The sequence below is a fragment of the Cetorhinus maximus genome, chromosome 17 (assembly GCF_964194155.1).
Source record: "Cetorhinus maximus chromosome 17, sCetMax3.hap1.1, whole genome shotgun sequence".
NCBI lineage: Eukaryota > Metazoa > Chordata > Chondrichthyes > Lamniformes > Cetorhinidae > Cetorhinus > Cetorhinus maximus.
In genome coordinates, this window is record NC_135895.1 from 70,413,037 (window position 1) to 70,440,400 (window position 27,364).

The window sequence follows — 27,364 nt, forward strand, 5'->3', positions numbered from 1 at the left end:
TGTTGATTATCTGATCAGTTTCACATTGCTGTTTGTGGGAGCTTGCTGTGCACAAATTGGCTGCCATGTTTCCTACATTACAATAGTGGCTACACTTCAAAAGTACTTCATTGGCTGTAAAGCACTTTGAGACATTCAATAGTCATAACTGCAAGTCATTATTTTTTTTCCTTGCACCTTGATTGCTAAAGTAAAAAAAGTAAGCATTATTGGGACATTCAACCAGAGGAAGGCATCACGTTTAAGCCCAATTCTGAATCACCTGCTGCTTCCAGCCACAAGCGCAATATGACACTGGGAACAGGTTTCTTTTGCCCCTTTCTCCTTGTAGTGTTACGCCAACTTGGGCCAGCTAAATACCAGGTACCTATAAACTGCTACATCCAAGGAACGCTACTAAAAGCATTAACTTGTTAGTCTGTAAAAATGTTTGTAACTGAAACTCTGCTCACCTTACTCAAGTTCATAGTACTACTTTATCATGGTGTTGTGGATGAACAGCTAATGAAATACAATTTACAGCACCAGAGATTCAAATTAAAAAATGAGGTATGTGGGAATGAGTAAATCTCTCATGACATTGCTGAGAGAAAGTTAGATGATATGTTGTCAAACTCTCAGTTTGAGAGTTATCCTGTACACTACATTCTGTTAAAGTAGAAGTTTCTAACTGAATCCTGCAATTGGAGACCTAAAGTTTTATTGGTGTAAGTATTGACTTCCTGAGGTGAATAACAGAAGTTAAATTTTCCTTCAAAACCAAAGTACTGTGAATGTTGGAACTCTGAAATTAAAACTGAAAATGCGGGAACAGCTCAGCAGGTCAGGCAGCATTTGTGGAGAAAGAAACAGAGTTAATGTTCCAGATCTATGAGCTTTCAATTCTTCCCACATGGCTTAGAAGCTGGTGATTTCTCCTTAGCTTCTGCTGTCCAATCTCACTCATCCCTGATAAATCAATAATTGATTGGCTATTGTCCTTTATGTAAGGTTGTGTTGAGTCTGATGTGTGACACTGAATTGGCTGCATACTGTATCCGAGTCAACCGGGAAAAGATGATACTGGAAAGAATGAATAGAATTGTAGAAAGAAGCTTAAAAAAGAAAAACAAAAGAAAGACTTGCATTTACAAAGCATCTATCACAACCTTGAACATCCCAAAGCATTTTTGAAGTATAATCACTTATACAATGTATGAAACTAATAAGAGGAAGCAGGTATGAGTGGGCACAAAATATAGGAGGGGATGATATTTAAGGTCAAATCATTAGAAGAGATTTAAAAAGTATATATATTTTCAGGGAGCCAAATGATTATAGATAGTGATAGAATACCAGGGAAAAATAATGCAGCACTAATGAAAAATAAAGGCATATTAAACTGCCTGTATAAGAATGTACAGAGCATCAGCAATAAAATGGGAATTGGAGGCAATAGTTAGAAGTGAAGAAACAGATGTAATAAGGATAATGGGACAGGATTGGCAGTTAAATATTGCAGGCTGAAATGTATTTAGAAAAGATAGGGAAGAAAGAAGGGGCAGTGAGATACCTGTATTCATCAGAAAGGCCAGTAGCAAGAAAGGGTATAAAGAGATAGAAACAGAACCTATATCGATCAAGATAAAGGATAAGTAGGATTGGTCTCACTATTAGGAATGTACTAAAATCAACGAAAGAAGTGAAGGAAGAAATATGTAGCCAAATATTTGAAAGGAGTAAAAAACAGAATCAGAATCATGGGGAATTTCATCCATCCCCACGTAAACTGGCTGGGAGAGAGAGCGAAAGGGGAGAAGAGGATTGAGTTTTTACAGCATGTACAAGACTCCTTTCTGACCTTATAAATAAGGAACCCAACAAGGGAGGAAATACTATTAGATCTAGTCATGGGTAATGAACTGGAGCAGTATAATACTGTAGCATTGGGGAACATCTAAGGAATAGTGATCACATTATGATAAGAGCTAGGATGATGACTGAGAGTGATATAGATAGTACAAATATCAAAATGATAGATTGGAAAAGAGCCAAGTATGAAGGAATGAGGATGGAGCTAAGGGAGGTAAACTGGAAAAGAATATTCATAGATAGAACAACAGTGGCCAATATTTAAAGGAGGGATCATTAGAAATATGTGCTACTAGATAATAAGAACAAACTAGCCAAGAATGAGATGCCATGCATAAATAAAAGTGAGGATACAATTAAATCTGAAGGAAAAAACATACTCAAAATACACAAACAATAAAGGGGAGGATAATAAAATGGAAAGTGATGAGGTTAGGAAAGAAGCTAAAAACATAATTTGAAATTTGAAATAAAAATGCCCCAGACTAGACAAAGAAATAGTAAAGGATTGTTTAGGCATATAAATTGCAAAAGAAGAATTAAATAGGGATAGTAATGTAGGGATACAGCAGCCAATTTTACACACAGCAAAATTCCACAAACGGCATGTGATAATGACCAGACAATTTGTTTTTTGTGATATTGATTGAGGGATAAATGTTGGCCAGGACACTGGAGAACTCCCCAGCTCTTCTTTCAATAGTGCCATGGAATCTTTTACATCATCCTCAGTTTAATGTCTCATCCAGAAGAAAGCATCTCCAAAGTATCTCTTTTTCAATTAATTATATTTATTCCACTTCTCAGTGCTCTCTCAGGTCTTTGCCATCAATGCTGTTGAACTGATCAGTGTTAAGTGAAAACTTGCTTCTGATTCTCTCTCCCTTTCTCCACATGTAGAAGTTTATTCTTTCAGCATCCCCTCACATCCGGGGCTGAGATCGTGTTTTTGACTTTACATCTCACGAGTTAACAGTGAATCACCACAAGGTTCTTGTTGCCTTTATTTATTACATATTAACAAATAATTCCTTTATTCATTCAGTTGTAAACTGGCCAATATGGATGAGTTAACATGTTGTAAATCACCTCTCAATGACTCATATCCTCAATAATACTAGCATCTGAACATGAACCAAAACCATTGACATTATTAAACACTCTTGAAAACAAAATCGCCATAATAAACAGAGCTATTATGAAACCTGTCCATGAACTTAAGGGGACTGGGGGCTATCATCTTAAATGTTCTAAGTGAATGAACTGGACAGTGTCATTTTTAATGGATGAGTAATCAACACAAAACTGTCTGTAATGCAGTTGTAGCGAGGTCATCTCATTGATAACCCATTTAGATTTACAGGATTAGCATGGTATTAAAGTGACACTGACCCTCAAAGTGAGAATTTTCCTCAGCATGAATCAGGCATCAAAATACCGTGTTGTTTTCATTTCTGTGTGAATGCCCACATTTTACAGGAATGTTGACCACTTGTTGTGTACAGTTGGGGAAATAAGGAAACCTTTAGCCACATGGATGGGAAAACGATTCTATATGTTAAAATATCCTGTCTGAGATCAGGAACTCCATCTGGGAGTTTTCATAAGTGAATTATCCTACCACCAAACTGTCTTTGAAGTGATGCTAAATTGATAATCATAAATATAATCTTCATAAAAATACAAAGAATATCTTTGATGCTCATGCTCCACTTATTCAATTTCTAATATTGTCCATCTTACCCAGTCTGCTTTTGGAAAGGGTAATCAAATGCTTGTGAATTCTATTAAGTGTATGTGGCTCAGTGCTGTCATTTTTACCTGAGTCAGTAGCTTGTGGGTTTGAGTCACAGGACAAAATCTAGGCTGTCACTCCAGTGCTGTCCTGAGATATGAGGCATTAAACTGAGGCCCTGCCTGTTCTTTCAGATGGATGTAAAAGGTCCGTTTGAAGAAGAGCAGGAGAATTTTCCTTGGTGCCTTGACCAACATTTACCCCCTCAACAAATGTCAATTTACTATCACATTGCTGTCTGTGGAACTTTGCTGTGCTGCTGTGTACTATACTTCGGAGGTACTTTGTTAGCTGGAAAACACTTTAGGAGACCTGAGATCACGGAAGCCTCTATATAAATGCACACCCTTTATAATGAAGTTATCACAAAGTGGACAATGAGCCACTCCAACCAGAATGATTCAATTTAGCCATGAAATATATGATTTATTATCCCACAATCAAATTATTTTCTTTTTGCTCTATAAGTTTAAAGCAAACATAGAAGATAAAATTCTGTTGGCTTTATAACTTCATTTTTGGATTTATCTGCAGAAAAAATGTATCTAAAATTGTTTGCTATTTTGTATATCATCCAATCAGCTACACTGATTAATTGGAAACATATTGAAAAACGTTTTATTTAATGGAACAGCCTTTATTAGCAATTATGAACTGGAAATTGTTGTACCCATGGAAGAATCGAACCACAGAATGATCAAGAGCAGTGAAAAGAGCTCAAAACAGACAGAGGCAACAACAGACCAAATTGGCTTATTTCAGTTCTTTATAAAATGAACAAATCAAACAGCAGAAGTACAAATTTATAAAATGCAATTATAACCGAGTAAATAGCGATCAAAATTGGTTCAGAAGGGAAAATCTTGTCTGATCAACCCCCTTCACTACTTCAAGCCAGTAACAACCCAAGTGGACTGTTAAAAGCTTTAAGTGTGATGTTTAGACCTCTAAAAGGCTTTTGACAAAGTTCCACACAAAAGGCTATTTCTTACATCCATTGCTAGGGAGATTTACAGTAATGGGTGATGGGTAGAAGCAAAGAATACTTTGAGGTGTTTGATTGGCTTCAGTGCTCTTTGTTGGACCACCGATGTTTCTAATTTACACCAATACCTGGTTTCAGAAACTTAATGTAAATTGGTAATATTTGCAGATGATATCAAACTAGGAGGGGCATTAGAGTCAGAAGATGCAAGTTCATAAATTATGAAAAGAATTGGACAAGATACGTGAGTGGGCAAGACAATGGCAGATGAGATTTAATACAGGCAAATGTGAAGTGCTCCATTTAGGGAGGAAAATATGGTGGCTACAGGGCAAGCTTGGGGAGGAAGTGCCATATATACTCCATGAATGGTGCTGAGATAACTAAGAATGAAGTTGAAAGAAAACTAGGATTCTTAGTAAGCTTGATGCTGAAATGCCCAACCAATATACAGCAGCAATCAATAAAGCCAAAAGAACGTTCAACCATATGGCCAAAACAGTAGAATACAAGTCAGAGAAGGTGGTGGTCAGACTGTACAGTACCCTGGTCAGATCACACTGTGTCCATTGTTGGTCACCAACAAATAAGGTAGACATTCAAGTCATGGCGATTGTGCAAAGAAAAGCCATGGGGCTAATCACTAGTGTCAGGTCAAAGTTATGATGAAAGATGGGACCTTGGAGGAAGTGTCTGTGAAGTGATCTTATAGAGGTATATATGATATTTTTTTGGTAACTCTAGAAAATTAAATTACATTGCGTGAGTGGAACAGAAGGTCATGGGTTAGAAATTCATGTTTTTGGCACGGGGGCATGTTTTATGATCTGCTCACACCCTAATATTCCATGATTGCAGCGTGGCCAGTACCTGGAATGGCTCCAAAGGTTTATCTCATACGAACTACTAAATGTGCAACAGAATTGAATTGAACCAAGAAAAAAACATTTTGAGAAGTCTATTTTTTCAGGAGCACTTTGGAAAGCATTGGAAATAGAAACACAACCATGATTTATTTAAAAATTCACATTGGGTGCAAGTGGAGGTAAAGTATAGGAGACAGTTGTGATGCAGCAATTGTCCTTGAGAGGAATGCTAATTAGTACAGCCATAGTAAATTGTTAATTTTTTATTTGTATAAAAATTTGTAGGAATGAAAGCATTATAAAATAGTGGTACACTTCATTCTGTTCATTATCCCCTGTGACACACTCCTCTCTGTTCATTATCCTCTGTGTAGTACACTTCAGCCCAAGCACCATTTTTAATGGCTCACCCAAGGCTTTGTGTTACCCTGTCTATAATGTACCTGAGCTTTTCAATTATCTTGTACATACTTGAAGCATTAAGATAACTATTACCTATCGTTTTTAACCTCTTTTGTTGTGGTAAGAATTAAGTGTTAAAATTAATGTAAGCAGCTCCCTGATGACTGAGTGAATGTACCACTCCAGTACTAGGGAAAGGGGAAAAATGAGATGGGGGTCCCACTTAGGTTGGCTGTTTAATGACCCATGCTTAAAAACACAGTATGAACATTTGGCTCAGACTCAGCTATCAGGCTATTTATAGATGAAAACACTCACTCTCCAGGGTGAGGTGCTGGAGGACAGTAAGCTCTGTGCTCTAGAAAGAGTCAAAAGGTCTTTTGGAAAGGAGTGTCTTGTTATAAGGGAATGTTACCATAGTGGTCAGGGTGGTCTTGTAGCACAGTGGGAGTGTCATTTAAGCTGGAAGCTCTAGGCTCAAGTCCCACTTAAGGACTTGATGGCCATGGAAGGTACATTCATAATGTGACCAGACAGGTTGATTATCAGCCTGTAAATCCTTCCAATATACCTGACGGCAGGTGGTAAGAGCGGGAGAGTTTCCTGGTCAGCCATACTGTAGAAGGCAATGGCAAACCACTGCAGTACTTGCCAAGCATATTGGTCATGGGTCAATCCAATGGTAGTCCATGGTTGCCAATGCTGCCTTAGGAGGAGGAAGAGCATAGTGGTTATGTTACTGGACTAGTTATCCAGAAGACTTCACCAATGAGTTGGAGACATGAGTTCAAATCTCAACATGCATTGTAGGAAATTTAAATTCAGTCAATAAATACGTCAGGAAAATAAAGCTGGCGTTCATATTGATGACTGTGTATCTACCAAATTATTGCTGATATGGCTCACCAATGCCCTTTAGGATACGAAACCTGAAGGTTTACTTTGTCTGGCCTTTAACTCCAGACCCACTGAAATAGCTCAGGTAGCGATTAAGGATGGGCAATATTACTGGATGCTGATATCCACATTCCATGCGTGAACCAGGAGTGGAAGAAACAGTTGAGAAAAGCTCCTGTACACTTCTTATACCTCTTAGTTAATCAACTTTGGACACACTATATACCTCACATTTAGGTGTATGACACACTAACTCTCCCACATCTACAATACACATTGTAGTTGATTGCGCTGATAGATTGGAAAAATGCCTGGCTTGATAAGGGTCACTAACCCGAGTCTAGCAGTTCACGTGGTTAACCAAATGTGATGTTACAGGTAAATATTAACAAAGAATGAAGGCTGTTAAGAGCAGCTACTGACACAGAGGGGGCTTTCTCCTTTTCTCTCCTTGTGCCTAATACACGCTCTAGCGTTCTGTTCTTCAATGAATTTCCAATGGCTCCTACTGTTGTGCTGGTGGTTGCAGGTGGTGAAAGGAAACATATTTCAGGAGCAGCTTGGGACATTTTCAGAGATTTTTCACTCTCTTCCTGGTCAGTTCTGGGACTCAGACTGTGAGAATAAAGAGCTGACAGACATCTCAAAGCAGAACGGTGAGTGAGTAAAAATATGTGATGTGTCGAGAATAAAGGATCCCCTGGAAGTGAGTTACAGGCTATGGTTCTGTCAAGGAATGAGTGGTTTAGTAGGAGAATAAAATAATGGGAGTGTATTACAGACAAATCACACAATTCCCAGCAGTTATGTTAAGACTGCAAGCTGATTGAGGAATTCAAATGATTTAGATACAGGACAATGAGCGCCTGAGAGCAAGTTGAAATAAAGGGTTCCAATGCAGTAAAACAACAGGAGTAAAACTGCATCTGTTTATATCATTATGCCTGGGAATGACTGCAGGGCCTATTTATAATAGAGTGGAAATTATAAAGATTATGGTTGGCTAGTCCATTTTTTTCTTGCTGACATTCATGCTTCAAACCATTGAATGATTGGTGGAGATCATTGTAATTAAATAAGTTCATCAAGACATGATTAACTGTGATTGCCAGAAGTGCCTGAATCTGAACCTGAATGCATCATCTAGTCTGAGACCCCAGCACAATACTAGGTGCACTGCATTGTCAGAGGTATCATCCTTCGGATGAGATATTAAACCAAAGTTTTGTCCACCTTTGCAGACACTATTTACAGAAGGGCAAGGAGATGACAGTGACAACAGAGATGATAACAATGACAGAAAAGAGTTGAACTAATTTGACAGCCTCGAGGCTGTTTGAGAGGCAACGATGATGCTGAAAGGCTACCATATTTGCCTTTATATTACCTACTGCACTTCAATATGTAGTTCATCTGTGAAGTTCTTTGACATGCATATATGGAAATACATTACTGTAAATTTCTCAGCCAAATTTTTCTTCTTGCCATTTATCAACATATATCACAATGACATCTTTCACAATAAGTCAGAAAAATGTAATTATATCCTATTCATCATGATAAAAATGATATGGAGAACTATTGGACTATTTACTCCCCTAAATTGTTATAATCCTGGAATTTTCTCCCTAACACCATCACAAGATTACTATCACCACAAGATATAGTGGCAAAAGGAGAAGGCACATCACTACCATCGCCATCACCATCACCACCTCAGGGCAGCTGGAGATGGGTAATTAACGCCTTCCATGTCAGTGTTGCCGATGTCCTGAAAATAAAACAAAAAGATACTTCTGGCATCACGAATGGCAGCTATGGTTATCTCTGGGCTTCATTTATGGTCACTCTGGCTTTCTTCTTCCAGTTATCTTAAAAAAATGGAAAGGGAATTTCAATGTTGAAGTGTTCCTAATTATCATTATTTATTGAGGTTGACCCTGTCCCTACTCCAGCATTTCATCCCTTTTATTTTTTAAATCTATTTTTACTATCAGTCAGGTTTGCACAGATGAGCATTTAAGGTCAGGTCATTGTCATAGGAACATAGGAAATAGGAGCAGGAGAAGGCCATTCAGCCCCTTGAGCCTGCTCCACCATTCAACTAGATCATGGCTGAACTTCAAGCTCAACACCATTTTCCCTCACTATCCTCATTTTCCCGCACTATCCCCATTTTCCTTGATGTCTTAAATATCCAAAAATCTGTCGATCTCTGTCTTGAATATACTCAACAGCTGAGCCTCCACATTCCTCAGAGAATTCCAAATGTTCACCACCCTCCGCGTGAAGAAATCCCTCCTCATCTCAGTCCTAAATGGCCTACCTCTTATTCTGAGACTGTGTCCCCTGGTTCTAGATTCTCCATCCCTCCTACATCTACCCTGTCCAGTCATGTAAGAATTTTATCCTTGAATGAGATCTGCTCTCATTCTTCTAAACTCTAGAGAATGTAGGCCTGGTGTCCTCAATCTCTCCTCATAGGACAATCCTGCCATTTCAGGAATAGTGAACCTTCACTGTGCTCCCTTATCCATGGAAAATTAGTTGGCCAGCTCTACGATGTAGCCTTTGGAGAGTTCCAGAATAGAGAAAGTGGTACACCTGCATCTGTTAACTCAGAAAGCCACACATACTCTGCAGATGGAGACTGTCAAATGAGAACACATCAATATAGTAACCGTTTATCTTATACTGTGGCAACCCATCAGCCTGAAAGAGTCGGGTTGTGTGCATAGTTGACAGCTATTTCCAAATTTACATAATGTAGGCATGAAATTTATACTGTTTTAAATCTCCAGCAAATGGTTACCTGAAACCTGTTTAGTGTACCAAGTCCACATATGATCTTGGCTCTGTGTGGAAATGCATGGGATTTCTTTTTTTAAAATTCATTCATGAGATGTGTGCATTGCTGGCGAGGGCAGCATTTATTGCCCATCCCTAATTGCCTTTGAGAAGGTGGTGGTGAGCTGCCTTCTTGAACCGCTGCAGTCCATGTGGTATATGTACACCCACAGTGTTGTTAGGGAGGGAGTTCCAGGGTTTTGACCCAGCGACAGTGAAGGAACGACGATATGTTTCCAAGCTAGGATGGTGAATGGCTGGGAGGGGAACTTCCAGGTGGTGGCAATCCCATGTGTCCTGACGTTGTCCTTCTAGGTGGTAGCAGTCATGGGTTTGGAAGGTGCTGTCGAAGGAGCCTTGGTGAATTCCTGCAGTGCTTCTTGTAGATGGTACACACTGCTGCTACTGTGTGTCGGTGATGGAGGGAGTGAATGTTTGTGGATGGGGTGTCAATCAAGTGGGTTGCTTTGTTGTGGAGTTACTGAGTTACTGCTTTTTACGGAGGTGGACTTCAGGTGATAAAGAGCAGAATAGGTATTTTAACACTGCTACCTCAAATCTGTTCCCAAACCACTGCTTTGCATTCTCCTCCTAAAACAGTTCCAGTCCTTTTTATGACTGATTTGAATCAAGAATACATGGCCAATTCCAAAGATCCATTCGCTGCAGTCTGCAGCAGATATCCCTGAGTTAGATACAACTTAAGGGGAGGCAATGTTAACAGGTGGTTCTAAAGTACTTGGAGGTTGTGTCAAAAATTTTGCTATTACCTATATTCAGTTCTGCTCAAAGTACTGTCAATCATACATAGCACAAAGGAAGATGGTTGTGGTTGTTGGAGGTCAATCATCTCAGCTCCAGGACATCACTGCAGGAGTTCCTCAGGGTAGTGTCCTCGGCCCAACCATCTTCAGTTGTTGCATCAATGACCTTCCTTCCATCATAAGGTCAGAAGTGGGGATGTTCGCTGATGATTGCATAATGTTCAGCACAATTCGCGACTCCTCAGATACTGAAGCAGTCAGTGTCCATATGCAGCAAGACCTGGACAATATCCAGGCTTGGGCTGACAGGCGGCAAGTAACATTCATGCCACACAAGTGCCAAGCAATGACCACCACCAACAAGATAGAATCTAACCATTACCCCTTGACATTCAATGGATTACCGTCACTGAATCCCCCTCTATCAACATCCCGGGGGTTACCATTGACCAGAAACTGAACTGGACTAGCCATATAAATATTGTGGCTACAAGAGCAGGCTAGAGGCTAGGAATTCTGCAGCGATTAGCTCACCTCCTGACTCTCCAAAGCCTGTCCACCATCTACAGGGCATCAGGAGTGTGATGGAATATTCTCCACTTGCCTGGATGAATGCAGGTCCAACAACACTCAAGAAGCTTGACACCATCCAGGACAAAGCAGCCCGCTTGATTGGCACCACATCCACAAACATTCACTCCATCCACCACCGGCGCACAGTGGCCACAGTGTGTACCATCTACAAGATGCACTGCAGGAACTCATCAAGACTCCTCAAATAGTGCCTTCCAAACCCATGACCACTAACATCTAGAAGGACAAGGGCAGCCAGCACATGGGAACACCACCACCTAAAAGATCCCCTCCAAGCTACTCACCATCCTGACTTGGAAATATATCGATGTTCCTTCACTGTTGCTGGGTCAAAATCCTGGAACTCCCTCACTAACAGCACTGTGGGTGTACCTATACTACAGGGACCGCAGCTGTTCAATAAGGCAGCTTAATGCCATCTTCTCAAGAGCAATTTGGGATGGGCAATAAATGCTGGCCTAGCCAGCGATGCCCACATCCCATGGAAGAATTAAAAAAAACATGGATTTCCATTTTCTTGTCATATTATGAGGATGAGTGTCTGGGTATTCATCTGAGTGGTCACCCACTTCCTGCAAGGTGAATGCAAGGGTGCACAATACTCTGGGAAGGTATGTGAGCCGAAAGGAGCTTTCATGAACTTTGCTTTGCCTTCACAAACTTCAGCTGCTAGCGTGCCTCCAACCTTGCCCCCTCCCACAGACTCTCCTATATATCTGCCAGTATTTGAATACAGGATCTTCCACTCTGATAGCCCTTATCCCAGTGGTATTCCTTTGAAGGTCAGTTTTCCTTTAGAGGAAGAGAAGACCATGTTTAAGAGTGGCATGGACACTGTAAGCCATGAGTGCACGCAGCCCACAATGATGAGAATCGAAGACTAGCAGCAGCCCTTGAGGTAGGTCATACCAAGTCACAAGCATGACTGGGAAGTGTAAATGATATTTGGGTGTTTGGCATGGTTTCCTTTCGCATTATTGAGTTCTCCTGACACCTGGGGGCTGAGAGGGAAAGAGTAAAAAAAAGTCAGGAGGTGAGTGTAGCAATGGTAGAGGAAATATATTGACAAAAATGCCTTGACAGCATGACTGCAAAGCCACTGAAACTGTCTCAGCTCTATGGTAGTCATCAGCGTTGCACTTACCTCCTCTGTAACTTTCTCCATGCAGCCTGCACCACAGGGCTTCCTGCTCTTTGAGATGATCCCTCTTTGCATTGACTGCTTCCACCAGAACCATCATAGATAGATCTGAAATCTGAGGTGTTCTTGTTGCTGCTCCCACAGCCACCTTTCTGTAAATGGAAGATTTCCCTTTTAACTCGTAACCTTTTAAAAGCAACACTAGAACTGTATTTCCTTCCTTTTGGAGTTTTTCTGGTCTCCAGATCTCCCTTTATGACTAATGATGGTAATGAGAGGAGGAAGTAGTGATAGTCTGACATCCCCATTGCAAACCCCCTAACAGGCAGAGAGTATGCAGGTCCATGAGTGCATTGTAGTATCAGAACATGACTGACAACACAATGCAGACCATCAAAATGAAGATGTCCAAGATGACTGTTGATGACACAAAGATAGGTGGGAAATAAATTGTGAGGATGACGGAAAGAGTGGACGAAGGAATTTAGGTATGTTAAGTAGGTGGGCAAAAAATTGGCATATAGAGTACAATGTGAGAAAATATGAACTCATCCACTTTGGCAGGAAGAATAGAAAAGAATAGAAAATGAGAAAGATTACAAAACTGCAGTACAGAGGGATCTGGATATCCTGGTGCATGAACCAAAAAAAGCTATTATGCAGGTACAGCAAGCGATTAGGAGCCAAATGTAATGTTGTTATTTATTGCAAGGGGAATGGAAAATAAAAGTAGTGAAGTTTTGCTACTGTTGTACAGGGCATTGGCGAAACCACATGTGCAGTACTGTGCAGAGTTGTGGTCTCCTTATGTAAGAAAGGGCAAAATAGCATTAGAAGCAGTTCAGAGAATGTTCACTTGACTGATTCCTGGGATGAAGGGGTATCTTATGAGGAAAAGTTGGACAGGTTGGGAGTTTAGAAGAATGAGAGGTGATCTTATTGAAACATATAAAATTCTGAGGGGACTTGACAGGGTGGATGCTGAAAAGGATGTTTTATGGGAGAAACTAAAGCTATAGGGTGCAGTTTGAAAATAGGGGGTTTTCCATTTAAGAGGGGGATGAGGAGAAATTTTTTCTCTCAGAGGGTCATTAGTCTTCCCCAGAGCATGGTGCAGGCTGGGTCATTGAATATTTTTAAGGCTGTTAGACAGATTCTTGATTGACAAGGGAGACAAAGTGTTTAGGGGGACAGACAGGAAAGTGGAGTTGAGGCCACAGTCAGATCAGCCATGCTCTTATCAAATGGTGAAGCAGGCTCGAGGGGCCAAATGACCTACTCCTGCACTTAATTTATATGTTTGAATGACTGCGTCCACTCCTTCAACAACAAACATGAATAAAACACTTGTGGGACACTTTACAACCTGAATGACTGTGAAGCATCAGGAGTGTAAGTCTCTCCCCTGCGTAGGTGATGATTCTTCTGGAGTGTTTGGCATGAAGTGAAGACCAGAATGGCCCCAACAGCCCATTGAGGAGCACCCTCAGTTACTACATACTGCTTAAAACAACCACTGCCTTTCACTTACCGCGTGTGCTCGAAGTAATCCTCATACTATCAGAAAAAGATGTGACTGTGCCAGCTTTTAATATAATGTTCAGGATATTCACTATGTAACAACCACCTCAAATAAACCATAGGCAAAAAAGTGTGTGATTTTGGTGAATTTAATAATTTTTTTTAAATAAAGAGGCTCCAAAAGATTCAATCACAAAAACTCCCTTCTTTATGATATAAAACATTTTTTTCTTCTTTGGTTTCAGCAAACACTATGGAGGCCTGGTCTTTTTTAATCCAGGATGGTTATCAGGAGATACTAAGCTGGTACTGCAGTGTCCATGAGTGCTGTGAATCAGGAGACTGTCGGCTAATTAACAACATCACAGGTTTGTAAATAAGAATTGATCTGGACGGTGTTAGAAGACAGCCCAATGTACCCTGTTAACTTCAAGGAGTGTTGTTTGCACTTCAGCTAAGGAGCACAGACACTGTGTCTGTTGTGTTTTATGAGATTACGTTCCTTTGTTTTGCTTTAGGGCGTATGTTCGGCCCTAATGTCGACTCACAGCAGTTTCTTGCAAATAATTAGCGCTGTGCGCACTGGTACAGATTCCAGACTACACCAACTAGTAATTCACATCAACTGGGTTGATGCCCAAGCAAATAGGTGCTCAGCAGTCATTCTCACAATATATCCTGACAGCATCACTTGTGTGCCCCATCTTCTTCAACTGTGGGTCTCTTTATTTATTTATTTATATATTTTTTATCCATTCATGGGGCGTGACCATCACTGACAGAGCCAGCAATTATTGCCCATCTCTAATTGCCCCTGAGAAGCTGGTAATGAACCGCCTTCTTGAACTGCTGCAGTCCATGTGGTGTAGATACACCCACAGTGCTGTTAGGGAGGACGTTCCAGGATTTTGAGCCAGCTACATTGAAGGAACAGCAATATATTTCCAAGATGGATGGTGACTGGCTTGGAGTGGATCTTATAAGTGGTGGTGTTTCCATGTGCTGGCTGTCCTTGTCCTTCTAGATGTTAGTGGTCATGGGTTTGGAAGGTGCTGTCTAAGGAGCCTTGGTGAATTCCTGCAGTGCATCTTGCAGATGGTACACATTGCTCCACTGTGCGTCGGTGGTGAAGGGAGTGAATGTTTGTGGATGTCGTGCCAATCAAGCGGGCTGCTTTGTCCTAGACGGTGTCAAACTTCTTAAATGTTGTGAGAGTTGCACTCATCCAGGCAAGTGAAGAGTATTCCTGACTTGTACCTTGTAGATGGTGGACAGGCTTTGGGGAGTCAGGAGGTGAGTTATTCACCGCAGGATTCCTGGCCTCTGACCTGCTCTTGTAGCCACAGTTTTTATTTGGCTAGTCTAGTTCAGTTTCTGGTCAATGGTAACTCCCAGGACGTTAATAGTGGGGGAACTCAGCGATGTTAATGCCATTGACTGTCAAGGGGCGATGCTTAAATGCTCTCTTGTTGGAGATGGTCATTGCCTGGCACTTGTGTGGCGTGAATGTTACTTGCTACTTGTCAGCCCAAGCCTGGATATTGTCCAGGTCTTGCTGCATTTGGACATGACCTGCTTCAGTACCTGAGGAGTCACGAATGGTGCTGGAGATTGTACAATCATCAGTGAACATCCCCACTTCTGACCTTATGATGAAAGAAGGTCATTGATAAAGCAGCTGAAGATGGTTGGGCTGAGGGTATTATCCTGAGCAACTCTGCAGTGATGTCCTGGAACTGAGATGATTGACCTCCAACCACCACAACCATCTTCCTTTGTGCTTGGTATGGCTCCAACCAGTGGAGAGTTTTACCCCTGATTCCCATTGACTCCAGTTTTGCTAGGACTCCTTGATGCCACATTCGGTCAAATGCTGCCTTGATGTCAAGGGCAGTCACTCTCACCTTACCTCAGGAGTTCAGCTCTGTTGTCTATGTTTGAACTAAGGTTGTAATGTGGTTAGGAGCTGAGTAACCCTGCCAGGACCCAAACTGAGCGTCAGTGAGCAGCTTATTGCTAAGCAAGTGCCGCTTGATAGCACTGTTGATGACCCCTTCCAACACTTTACTGATGATCGAGAGTAGACTGATGGGGCGGTAATTGACTGGGTTAGATTTGTCCTGCTTTTTGTGTTCAAGGCATACCTCGGTAATTTTTCACATTGACGATTAGATGCCAGTGTTGGAACTGTACTGGAACAGCTTGGCTAGGGGCACAGCATGTGCCTTTAGGCTTCTATTCATAAGCTGCCTGATTGTAAGGTGAACTGGGGCAGGGGTTCTATGGTTCTTCACCCACTTCTATTGGTCTCCTGCTAAAGGTGGCCCGGGAATGCTATTGGGAGGTAGGGTCGATCCCACTTTCTTTATCCCATTGAAGTGCCCCTTAGAAATTTTAGGAACAGCAAAAAGTCACAAGCCTCAACAAATATATTCCTTTCTTTTACATAGAACTTGTCTTTATCATATTAGAACTACTTAAAAGAAACATGGATCCTAAAGTTTTCTTTCCCTCTTTCTATGAGCAAGGCTTTGCAACTACAATAAAATAGCAAGATTGAAAGCAGGAGCTTGTTGTGTAGGCAGTTACATGGGCAGAGCCTTCACTCCACATTGATTGATGGTCTGATCTGCCTGCTCCTCTTCCTGCCAGCAGCCTTTAGGTGCATGTGCACTTATTCCTCTACGAAGTGCATGTTGCGGATGTGCATGTTGTTATTTTTGAAGCTTAAGAGGCCACACAGTACCCACTAAACAGGCTACGGAGCCCAATTCCACCCCATCATTTTCCATTTAGATAACTAGGTTATAAGCAGAACATCCTCGAAGGTAGGAATGGAAAAGTACAATAAGATTTGGTTTTGTGCATTTTCTAACCAGGGCTTGACCATGACCTGAGCAAAAAGTTACACGGGCAGCACCTGGCCAAGGAGGTTGTGGTGAAAGCAGTGAAAGGTTTCTTAGCAACCAAAAACCCTGAGAAAGCACTGGCGCTCTCCTTCCATGGTTGGTCTGGTACTGGCAAGAACTTCGTGGCCAAAATGATAGCGGACAACCTGTACCGAGATGGGCTGAGAAGCGAGTGTGTGCATTTCTACATCGCTCCCTTCCACTTTCCACTTGCCAATATGGTCGACATTTACAAGGTAAGCAAAGGTGAATGGAACGAGGTGAATCCAGCTCACTCAGCCATATTCAGCATGCCAATTTATTGACTCAGTGGGTGGAATCTCACTGGTGATGAGCTTGGAGGCAGGAAGGACATGTAATTCGGTGGGGTGGGGGCGCACCTGAACCCCGCTGGCCTTCCCACCCTGCTTCCAATTCAGACCCTTGAGTGGCCAATTAATGACAACTTAAGGGGCTCATGCCGCCACAGCTGGGATTAACCCAGCTGCAAACGGGCCTGTCACCATGCAGCGTTAGCGACAGGTGAAATTGTGCAGAAGACTTGTCACCTTGCAGGGAGGGGGAGGGGGGAGGTGGGGGGGGGGTGGTGGGGGAGAGAGAGAGAGAGAGAGAGAGAGAGAGTCCCTCAATCAAAGGCACTCAGTGCCTGATCAAGCGATTGGGGATAAGCAAGGGAGGGCCACTGAGAGCCAGCCCCCTGCCCTTGCTTCTGACTCCCCTTGCTTCCCTCTCTGTGACCTCCACCCAACAAAACCAAACACCCCCCCACACCCACCCCTCCCCCCCACCACATTACTTACCTGAAGGGTGGGTCGCCTGCGATGCTGCGACTCCAGAGGGTGTTCTTCCGGCAGCAGCCATGGCCTCCTCAGTGGCGCAGCTTAGCACAAGAGCTGCTGACCTCTGATTGGCTGGCAGCTCTTGCAAGGTGGGACTTCGGCCCCAGGGGTCTTGATTCCAGGGGAAGGCCCGCTGCTGGCTTCACTACTGCCCGATTGGCACGTGGTTTGGCGGGCCTTCCTGAAAAGAGGCACCACCAGTCTCTCACCAGTTCTTCAGCCGGATGCCTCAGCAAGATTTCACCCAATGTCACCCAAATCCGCCAGCCAAAAAGGATGTTTGTTCTAGATTATTAAGGGGGCACAACTGCAACTGGGGAAAGTGAAAGCATTAACATTGAGAATGAGGGAAAGAAAGAGAAGCAGGGTCACTTAGGAAAACCTTGAAAAAGAAATGGAAATTAAAATAACCATTTTTCGGTTTTTGCTAGAAAGTATTGAGCAGTGGGCAATGCCTGTATTCAAAGATGACATCTTTTCTAATTATACTTTTCTAAACAGGTTCGGTAGGTTTAGCTTCACCAATATATTTGGTAAATGTCAGCTTTGTCAAATGTCAAACTTGCCTAACATGCGGCCATTTATGTGGGATACCGCACTATGGTGAAATATGCCTTTTTGGGAAAGGAAGAAAGGAAAATTTGAACCTAATTGTTGCCTTCGAACCATTTCAATTAGGTCTGTGCTTAAAAATCTTCCAACTTTAAAGTAATTTAAAATTAATTGAATGGAATAATGTTAGCATTATTTTCAAAAAGTATTATCCAATGCGAGGGAAGTTTAGTTTAGCTGATAATCAGGTGCCTAAGGTAGCCAACTCCTGAGCTGAAGAGTGAGAGTTCGAGTCTCATAGTCTTCACAGAATATCTTCGCAGTCATGATAAATTAAATCATTCATACTGTTCCTCCCAGAGTGAGGATGCATGGATAGAAAATGGACTGTGATATAGAGAAAGAGGATGGGGGGTTGTATGGGGGGGTGGGGGCGGTGTGGTGGGAGAGATAAAAATCTGAAACATAAAAGGCTGGGAACCCCCACAGTTATTTATCCTCTCTTTTTCAGGCTCAACTCCGGCAGTTTATCTTGACAGCTGTACAACAGTGCAAACGATCCTTGTTCATATTTGATGAGGCAGAAAAGCTACATCAAGGCCTCATTGATGCCATCAAGCCTTACATTGACCACTATGACCATGTGGATGGGGTGGACTTCAGAAAGTCCATGTTTATTTTCTTAAGGTAATCAAAAGATAAAAATGTCACGTAGCTTAATCAGTCAACGGCCTGAAGAAAGGCAGTTAATAGCTGCAATGTATTGATCAAATTAGCATATTTTGACTGTTAACTTTTCTTACATTTGAAATTTTGAAGGAGAGGAGTGTTTTTGTTCAACCTATATTATGCAATTACATACATAATTAGTGGAAACACAGTTGTTTATTGGGCTAGCTCTTAGCTAGATGGAGGTATGCTCTGGGATTCAGTCAATGGGCTGGTGGATGGATGTGCCATAAATGGATAACTAGATTTCATAGTCTTCTAGACATGGGGGAAGGGAAGAGGTCTTTGAGCTGCAGTGTTATTCAGTGACTTCAGCCAATTCACGATTGCATAGTTATTACAGTAAATAAAATCAAACCAAATGAACCCAAAAATTGCACAGAAGTCCAACAGCACTGTCTCTGTACAGCTCATAGCCCTACTTCTGAAAGCTGCCAGCTCAAATCAAATTTACTATTGATAAATGTTGCGCAAAGATCAAATACTGTAGTCGCAGTGTCACAACCCCATTTAAAAAACTGTGGATGTGGAACTATCCAGATCGATGTTATTGCAGCTGATTGCATGTGACTCTAGATAACCTGCCCTAACATTACATTTTCTTTCATGGGCATTCCTAGTGCAACAGGACCTTTCAGCTTGTTCCACACTCTTGTTTATCCCTCCCTTTGTTTATCTTCTGTCTTGGCTCATTAACTTACCTTCCTTTTAACCTACTCTTCTCCCCTACTAATGTACATGAGTAAAAAACCCTCCTTAGTTGGTGCAATACTGAGAGATGCTATAATTGGCCTCACAAAAATATAGACAGATCTCCCACTCTTAAATGCCATCCAACGATTTCTATTGAAAAACGTGCATGCGTAGAATTTAACTGAAGGCAGGAACAGGCTGATGTATGATGCCACCATCTGGTTTGCATTCACAAATACAATGACTTGCACTATTTTGTCACAAAACATGTGGGGATGTGGGGGGGAGGGAGAATCAAAGGTAAAAAATGAGCAAGAGGCTGGCTATGTCTGAAAACATAGTCAAAAGGGTAAATTTTGAGAAAGTAACCAAGCAGATGGGTTCAGGCAATGAGTGCAGAAACATGGTGGATGATTGCTTGGCAACTACCAGTGAAGAGTCCAGCAGGGATGTTTTGGTGGACTGCAACACAAAGTACAGTTGAGTGAGACAAGTGAAGGCTTTCTGCCAGGACATAATACTGGAGAAGATTGAAAAGTTAAAGAGTAGTGAGGCCACTGAAGGAAGTATAAAGAAGGGTCAGCATTATAGAAAGATTGCACTAGACATGGGGAGTCAATGAGTTAGAGAGGGCATGGGAGATGAGGATATGGGATAGCACGTAAGCAGCTAACATGCGCATGAGTTGGAGATGGCTTAACAATGATGATGTTGCAGAGTAATTGGGCAGCACAGTGACAGTCATGAGGGTAAGAATGGTGGCAGAGAGATAGTTTTGGATGTCATTATCACACAGATGGCAGCTAACACAATGTATGTACATATTAGGGTGGATTTCTTTGGAGATTCTCCCACTCAAGGGCCAAACTCCGAAATAACAGTAAAAATGACTTTCCTTTGTCTTCCTGGGATTTCTGCTGTGTTCTGCCAAAGTTTCATTGGAGAGTCAGATGAATCCTAGTGGAAATTCACCCCATTTACTACTGAAGAGAGGCATACAAAAAAGAATGAGCAGAAGGGAGCCTTAAAGCCCACCAGAGGTTAATGGTTGAGTATGGAAGAAGCTTTTGAAGGGGATGGACTCAACCCCCTGCAACAGCTGCATGGAACTATTACAGGGCAGTGCCATGGAAGTGCACAATAGAGCATACAAAACAGAGTAGGACAGAGTCATTGGCCTTATCTATAGCCATGGGGATACAAAGGAGAGGTAGTGCACCATAGTCATAGTTACATTGGAGATCATTGATGACTTTGACCAGGGCTGATGCTGTCAGTGGGTTGGAAATTAATTTGATAGGATTCAAGGGGGGATGAGGAGAAGGAGAAATGAATGAAGGAAATTGGGGTTCACCAGAGATATGGAGAGAGAGAGAGATAATGGACTGGGAGCTCGGGGGAGAATAGTCAGAACATCATGTCACCAGTCCTCCAGAAATATCCTCAAACAGGGTTGGCAACCATGTACTATAAGAACTCTCAAAGAGCTCCTGATAACACAATGTCAGACTCCAGCTCTGGTCGCTGCAGTCTGCTGGAAACAGGGTTCTTGGGGCATGCAATAGGCCATGGAGGAATCAGCTGTCAGCTTTTACTCATTACAATTTCTCCAGCAACCATTCGGGGCAATTATGTAAGACATTTTATTCCGCACAATTATTTTTTGCATGCTGCACTCAGTTATCGTGCCATTTAATGAAGAGAGAGGGGGAAAATGACTGTCTAGAACTTTTAAACCTCAGAATTGTGCAGCTGTATTGGTGTCCCAAAGGCAACATGCCAGGTGAATGAGCTTCTGTCTCATCATGTGAAAATCAATTTCCCTTCAATTGGAAAAACACAGCTTCTGGCAAACGTTCTACCCAATTATTGCCCAAGTATTGGACCTCAATATAAAATCCTGATATTGTACAGATACCTTTACAGTTCATGACCTGAAATTATGGCTTTTGGCATTGAAATGTAACTCTGTATAGAGTTCAATCAATGAAATAGTGAGACAGGGATGGAGACTTTGGAGTTTTTATCTTGTTGACCCAGAATGGACTCTGAGCGCACTTGACTTTGCCATGTTTCATGGCCTCATTCTAGGGTCACGTAGGTCAACTGACTGTAATAAGTACAATCCCTATTGACTACAAATTATTACAAAAGTTAATTCTCAATCAGAAATCCTTCAGTTAGTGTCTTTGGACATTAGTGACAAGGAACAAGATCAACACCTTTCTTGAAGTATATGATGATCCTTGAACTCATAAGAAATTAATTTGGAACAGGAGCATAGTATTCGGCTCCTTGAGTCTGCTCTGCTGTTCAATATGATCATGACTGATCTTCGGCCTCAACTCCACTTTCTCACACACTCTCCATATCCCTTGATTCCCTTGGAGACTAAAGACTCATCTACCTCAGATTTGAATCTATTCAAGAATGGAGCGCCCACAGCCCCCTGAGGTAGAAAATTCACCATCCTCTTAATAAGAAAATCTCTCCTCACCTCAGTCCTTAATGATCAACCCTTTATCCTGAGACTGTGCCACTGTGTTCTGGATTCCCCAGCCAAGGTAAACAATGTCTCAGTGTCTACCCTATCAAGCCCATTCAGAATCTTGCACATTTCAATGATGTTAACTCTCATTCTTCTAAATTCCAGAGAGTATAGGCCCAATTTATTCAGCCTCTCATTGTAGGACAACTCCCAGGATTCAATCTAATGAACCTCCGTTGTACCACCTCCAAGGCCAGTAAATGCTTCCTTAGGTATGAAGATCAAACCTTTGCACAGTGCTCCAGGTGTTGCCTTATACAATTACAGTAAAGCTTCCTTATTCCTGTACTCCAATCCCCTTGCAATGAAGGTCAACATGCCATTTGCCTTTCTAATTTCTTGCTGTACCTGCATAATAACTTTGTGTTTTTCAGGGGGACTTGGGTATACTGTACATCAACATTTACAAATTTCACACCTTTTAAAAAATATTCTCCTTTTCAATCTTTACTACCAAACTTCCCCTCATTAAACCCCATCCGATACTTTGTTACCATTCACTTAACCTGTCTATATCTCTGCACTTACTTGTGTCTTCCTGAAAGTTTACATTGCTATCTAGCTTTGTATCATCGACAAACTTGGATGCATAACTCTTGGTCTCTTTATCTAAATCATTAATACAGATTGTAAATAGCTAAGGCCCCTGCATTGATTTTTGTGACACTCCACTTGTTACAATCTGCCAACTTGAAAATACCCTATTTATGCCACTTGTGTGTTTCCTGTCCACTAAACAATCCTCTATTCATCCTAATATAGTACCCTCAACTCTATGTGCCCTTATCTTGCATGTTAACTTTTTGTGTGGCACCTTATCAAATGTATTTTAGAAATCCAAGTGTACCACACCTACTGGGTCCCCTTTACTTACCCTACCAGTTACATCCTCAAAAAACTCTAATAAATTTGTCAAACACGGTTTCCCTTTCGTAAAACCATGTTGACTCTGTCTGATCATACTATGATTTTCTAAGAGCTTTGTTCAGATTTCCTTAATAATAGATTCCAGCATTTTCCTGATGGCTGGTGTCAGGCTAACTGGTCTGTAGTTCCCTATTTTCTCACCCCTTCCTTTCTGGAATAGTGATGTTACATTTGCTAATTTCCAATCCACTGAGACTATTCCAGAATCTAGGGAATTTTGAACAATCATAACCAGTACATCCACTATCTCTGCGGCTATCTCTTTGTGAACCCTTGGACGTAGTCCATCAGATGCTGGGGATTTACTGGTTTTTAGTGCTTTAAGTTTCGAATAGCAGATAAGTGATGTTAATTACTTTAACTTCTTAATTTTCATTAGCTTCTTAGTTACCTTCTTTTACTGTTATGCAATGTGTGTATTCTACTGTGAAAACAGACACAAAATATTTGTTCAAAGTCCCTGCCATTTCCTCATTCCCCATAATTTCTCCTGTCTCTGCCTCTAAAGGACCCACGTTCACTTCAGCTATTCTCCTTATTATGTAATTATAAAATACTCAATCTGTTTTTACATTCCTTGAAAATTTGCTCTCTATTTTTTCCCTTTTTATCAACTATTTGGTCATCTTTGGCTGGTTTTGAAAACTCACAACCCTCAGGATTATTACTGTTCTTTGCAACATTTTCCTCGCAGGCATTCTGTATTTGATTTAAAGTCAGCTGTAAAATCTTTTTTTTAAATTGTTCATGGGATGTGGGCATCGCTAGCTAGGCCCTTGCTCAGGAGACATTTAAGAGTAAACCACATTGCTGTGGGTGTGGAGTCGCATGTAGGCTAGGCCAGGTAGGGACAGCAGATTTCCTTAATTCTAAGGATGAAGGTGCCATGGCTGAGGTATTAAATGAATACTTTGCATCCATTTTTACCAAGGAGGTAGTTTCTACCCAGGCCATGGTGACAGATGAGGAAACTCTGTCACTAGAAGGGTTCAAAATTGATAAGGAGGAAGTGTTGAATAGACTTTTGGTACTTAAAGTTGACAATGCACCCTGACCAGATGAGATGCATCCAAGGATATTGAAGGAAGTGAGAGTAGAAATTGCAACTCGTAGACTCGGGGGTGGTGCCAGAGGACTGGAGAATTGCAAACATTATGCCCTTGTTCAAAAAAGGTTGTAAGGATAAGCCCAGCAATTACAGACCAGTAAGTTTAACTTCAGTGGTGGGCAAGATTCTAGAAATAATTGTTCGGGATAGAGTCACATAGAAAAATACGGATTGATAAGGAAGAGCAGCATGGATTTCTAAAGGGGAAATCATGTTTAGCTAACTTGCTGAAGTTTTTTGAAGAGGTAACAGAAAAGGTCGATGAGGGTAATGCTGTTGATATGGTGTACATGGACTTTGAGAAGGCATTTGACACAGTGCCACACAACCGACTTGTGAGAAAAGTTATTGCTCATGGAATAAAAGGGACAGTAGCAACGTGGATACAAAATTGGCTGAAAAATAGGAAGCAGAGATTAATGGTCAATGGATGTTTTTCAGGCTGGAGGAAGGCTTGTAGTGGAGTTCCCCAGGGGTCGGTATTGAGACCCTTGCTTTCCCTGATATATATTAATGACCTAGATTTTGGTGTGCAGGGGACAATTTCAAAGTTTGTGGATGATACGAAGCTTGGGAGATTTGTGAACTGTGAGAAAGACGGTGTGGAACTTCAAGAGGACATAGACAAGTTGGTGGCAGATGAAGTTCAATGTGGAGAAGTGTGAGGTGATGCATTTTGGTAGGAAGAACATGGACAGACAATACAAAATAAGGGGTGGAATTTTGAAGGGCGTGCAGGAGCAGAAAGACTTGGGTGTATATGTACATAAATCAGTGAAGGTGGCAGGACAGGCGGAGAGCAGTTAATAAAGCATCTAGTATCTTATTTATTAATTTTAATAGGGGCATAGAGTAAAAGAGCAGGGAGGTTATGCTGAATTTATATAAGACCCCCATTAGATCTCAGCTGTAATATTGTTTACAGTTCTGGGCACCATATTATGGGTACGATCTGAACACATTGGAGAGAGTGCAGAAGAGGTTTACATGAATGGTCCCAGGGATGAGAAACTTCAGCTATGAGGATAGATTGGAGAGGTTGGGACTGTTTTCCTTGAAGAGGAGAGGGCTGAGAGGAGATTTGATAGAAGTTTTCAAAATCATGAGGGGGCTGGACTGGGTAGATAGGGAGAAGCTGTTCCCATTCATAAAAGGATCAAGAATAAGAGGGCATAGATTTAAAGTGATTTGTAAAGGAAGCAAATGTGACGTGAGAAAAAAAGTTTTTTTCTCACAACGAGTGGGGGTTCGGGTCTGGAATGCACTGCCTGGAAGTGTGGTGGAGGCAGGTTCAATGGAGGCATTCAAGAGGGCATAAGATGATTATTTGAATAGAAACAAGGTGCAGAGGTATGGGGAAAAGGCAGAGCAATAGCACTAGGTCATAATGCTCATTTGGAGAGCCAGTGCAGACACGATGGGCCGAATGGCCTCCTTCTGTGCCGTTAAGATTCTGTGATTCTGTGATAGTGAACCAGATGGGCTTTTATGACAATCGACAATGATTTCATGGTCATCATTAGACTTTTAATTCCAGATTTTTATTGAATTCAAATTTCACCATCTGCCGTGGTGGAATTCAAACTCAGATCCCCAGAGTATTACCCTGGGTCTCTGGAATACTAGTCCAGTGACAATACCACTACGCCATCACCTCCCTTGTCTGTGATGAGAAACATTAACTGTGATATTTATTAGTCATATTCAATAACTAACCACTTAGCTGATATCTTGATACTGATTTAATGCATAAACAATGTAAAATCCTGCCACCAGCATTGTGCTCCACAACATTATCACATATTAATTATGTTCAAACATTCTCTGCTTTCAGTAACATAGGAGGAAATTCCATAAACAGGGTGACACTGGAATTTTGGCGAGCTGGACAAAATCGAGAGGAGATCACCATGGAGGACTTGGAACACCAGATCCAAAGAGAAGCTACAACTTCAAGAGGTAAATTCTACTGTAGTAAATGAGAGAGCATTAGAATAGAGGAACAAATCGAGAGATTCTAGAGATCCAGATGTGGTGACATTACAGGACCCAGAAGGACAATGGAACAATGTAGGGGATTACAAGGGAATCGGGCAGTTTAAATGAGAATAAATAACTGGACAAGAAAGGTCTTCAAGAAGGGAATCAGATTGCAGTGTAGCAGTGGTTGGCAGTGTGCTGAAAATCGAGATGGTTTAATTCCTGCATTTAATCAACTCAATCGAAATACCAAATAGCCACCTGCAATAGGACCGTCACTTATTTCTGGTCAAGACCATATACAACAGCAAAGCATTAATTTTTCTTGTCTGTAGGAATCTTCCCCTAGCATTAGGAAAGGTCGGAATCAGAACTGTAAAATCATGAATATTACTTTGGAAATGACGTACATATCCAATGTTCCTGACAATGCTCCAATTCATCCAACACAGTGGAGTGAATCTGAGACACCACCAGTTCTATTAATAAAGGCTTAAGAAGCCACAAAAGCTGCAAACAATTGACAAGAATCAAGTATTCATAATCTTTCTTCTGTACTGTTTCCAGGGGGATTTACTCATAGTGGCCTTGTGACTGAGAACCTCATTGACTTCTTCATTCCTTTCTTACCTCTGGAGTACAAACATGTTAAGTTGTGCGTGCGTGATGCTCTTCGGTCCAGAGGAATCAAGTATGATTTAGACATCCTGGATGAAGTAGCTAAGGGATTGCTGTATTTGCCAAAGGAGGAAAAGCTCTTCGCTGCACAGGGCTGCAAATCGGTCTCACAACGGGTTAACTTTTTTCTGCCCTGATGCTTCAAGAAGTTCAAGAAACAGCCCACAAGAACACAGTGAAATATTTCTATGGAACTCAAAGCCCCAAAATTAAATTGTCTAACACTTAGCAGAAAAACCACAGCCTTATTCCTTTCGAGGGCCACAATAAAAATCTGGCCCAAGGAACAGGGAATAAAAGTGCCTTTAACTTAATTTAAAGACAAGGAGAATTGTATTCTGGTTACTTGAGTCTCCAGTAAAACATTCCGGCAGTCTTGACCATTGTATACGTGTATTAATGTTACGTTCTGTCCTTTCCATTTTTCCCAGTGTTAGTAGGTGTGAATTCACTAGTATGTAAGCCTGGATTTGTTTAGTGAGTAAAAACCAGGTGGAAGCATGATGCCATTTGCACCTTTATTGTTTATGGAACTTTTCCTCAATTTAGAACCTCCTCAGCACTAGTCCGTGTGCTTTCCCATCAGCTAGGCCAAGCATTGACTGTCACTCAAATCCTCAAAATGAAGGTGAACTTGACAACTATCCTGGCATAACTCACAAGTTTACTTTTCCCTCTACTTCAGGCAGAGGGGTAAAGATTAGAGTTACGTTACCCACTGAAAATATGAAATAGGGA

At 41.5% G+C, this 27,364-nt stretch overlaps 1 protein-coding gene across 1 annotated transcript; it reads left to right on the forward strand.

The window, feature by feature from the left end:
* The first annotated feature begins 7,183 nt into the window (after window positions 1–7,183).
* tor3a (torsin family 3, member A) lies at window positions 7,184–27,130 on the forward strand. Its single transcript, XM_078561429.1, has 6 exons — window positions 7,184–7,452; window positions 13,909–14,031; window positions 16,543–16,808; window positions 18,475–18,650; window positions 25,803–25,927; window positions 26,516–27,130. Exons 1-6 carry the CDS (start codon window positions 7,284–7,286, stop codon window positions 26,761–26,763), a joined length of 1,107 nt encoding a protein of 368 aa, XP_078417555.1. The 5' UTR covers window positions 7,184–7,283; the 3' UTR covers window positions 26,764–27,130.
* Window positions 27,131–27,364: the final 234 nt, after the last annotated feature.

Coding starts and splice junctions, on each gene's coding strand:
- tor3a (XM_078561429.1), top strand. CDS start 7,284: ATGAATTTCCAATGGCTCCTACTGTTGTGCTGGTGGTTGCAGGTGGTG. Junction 14,032..16,542: donor GCTAATTAACAACATCACAG/GTTTGTAAATAA, acceptor TTTTCTAACCAG/GGCTTGACCATGACCTGAGC. Junction 16,809..18,474: donor ATATGGTCGACATTTACAAG/GTAAGCAAAGGT, acceptor TCTCTTTTTCAG/GCTCAACTCCGGCAGTTTAT.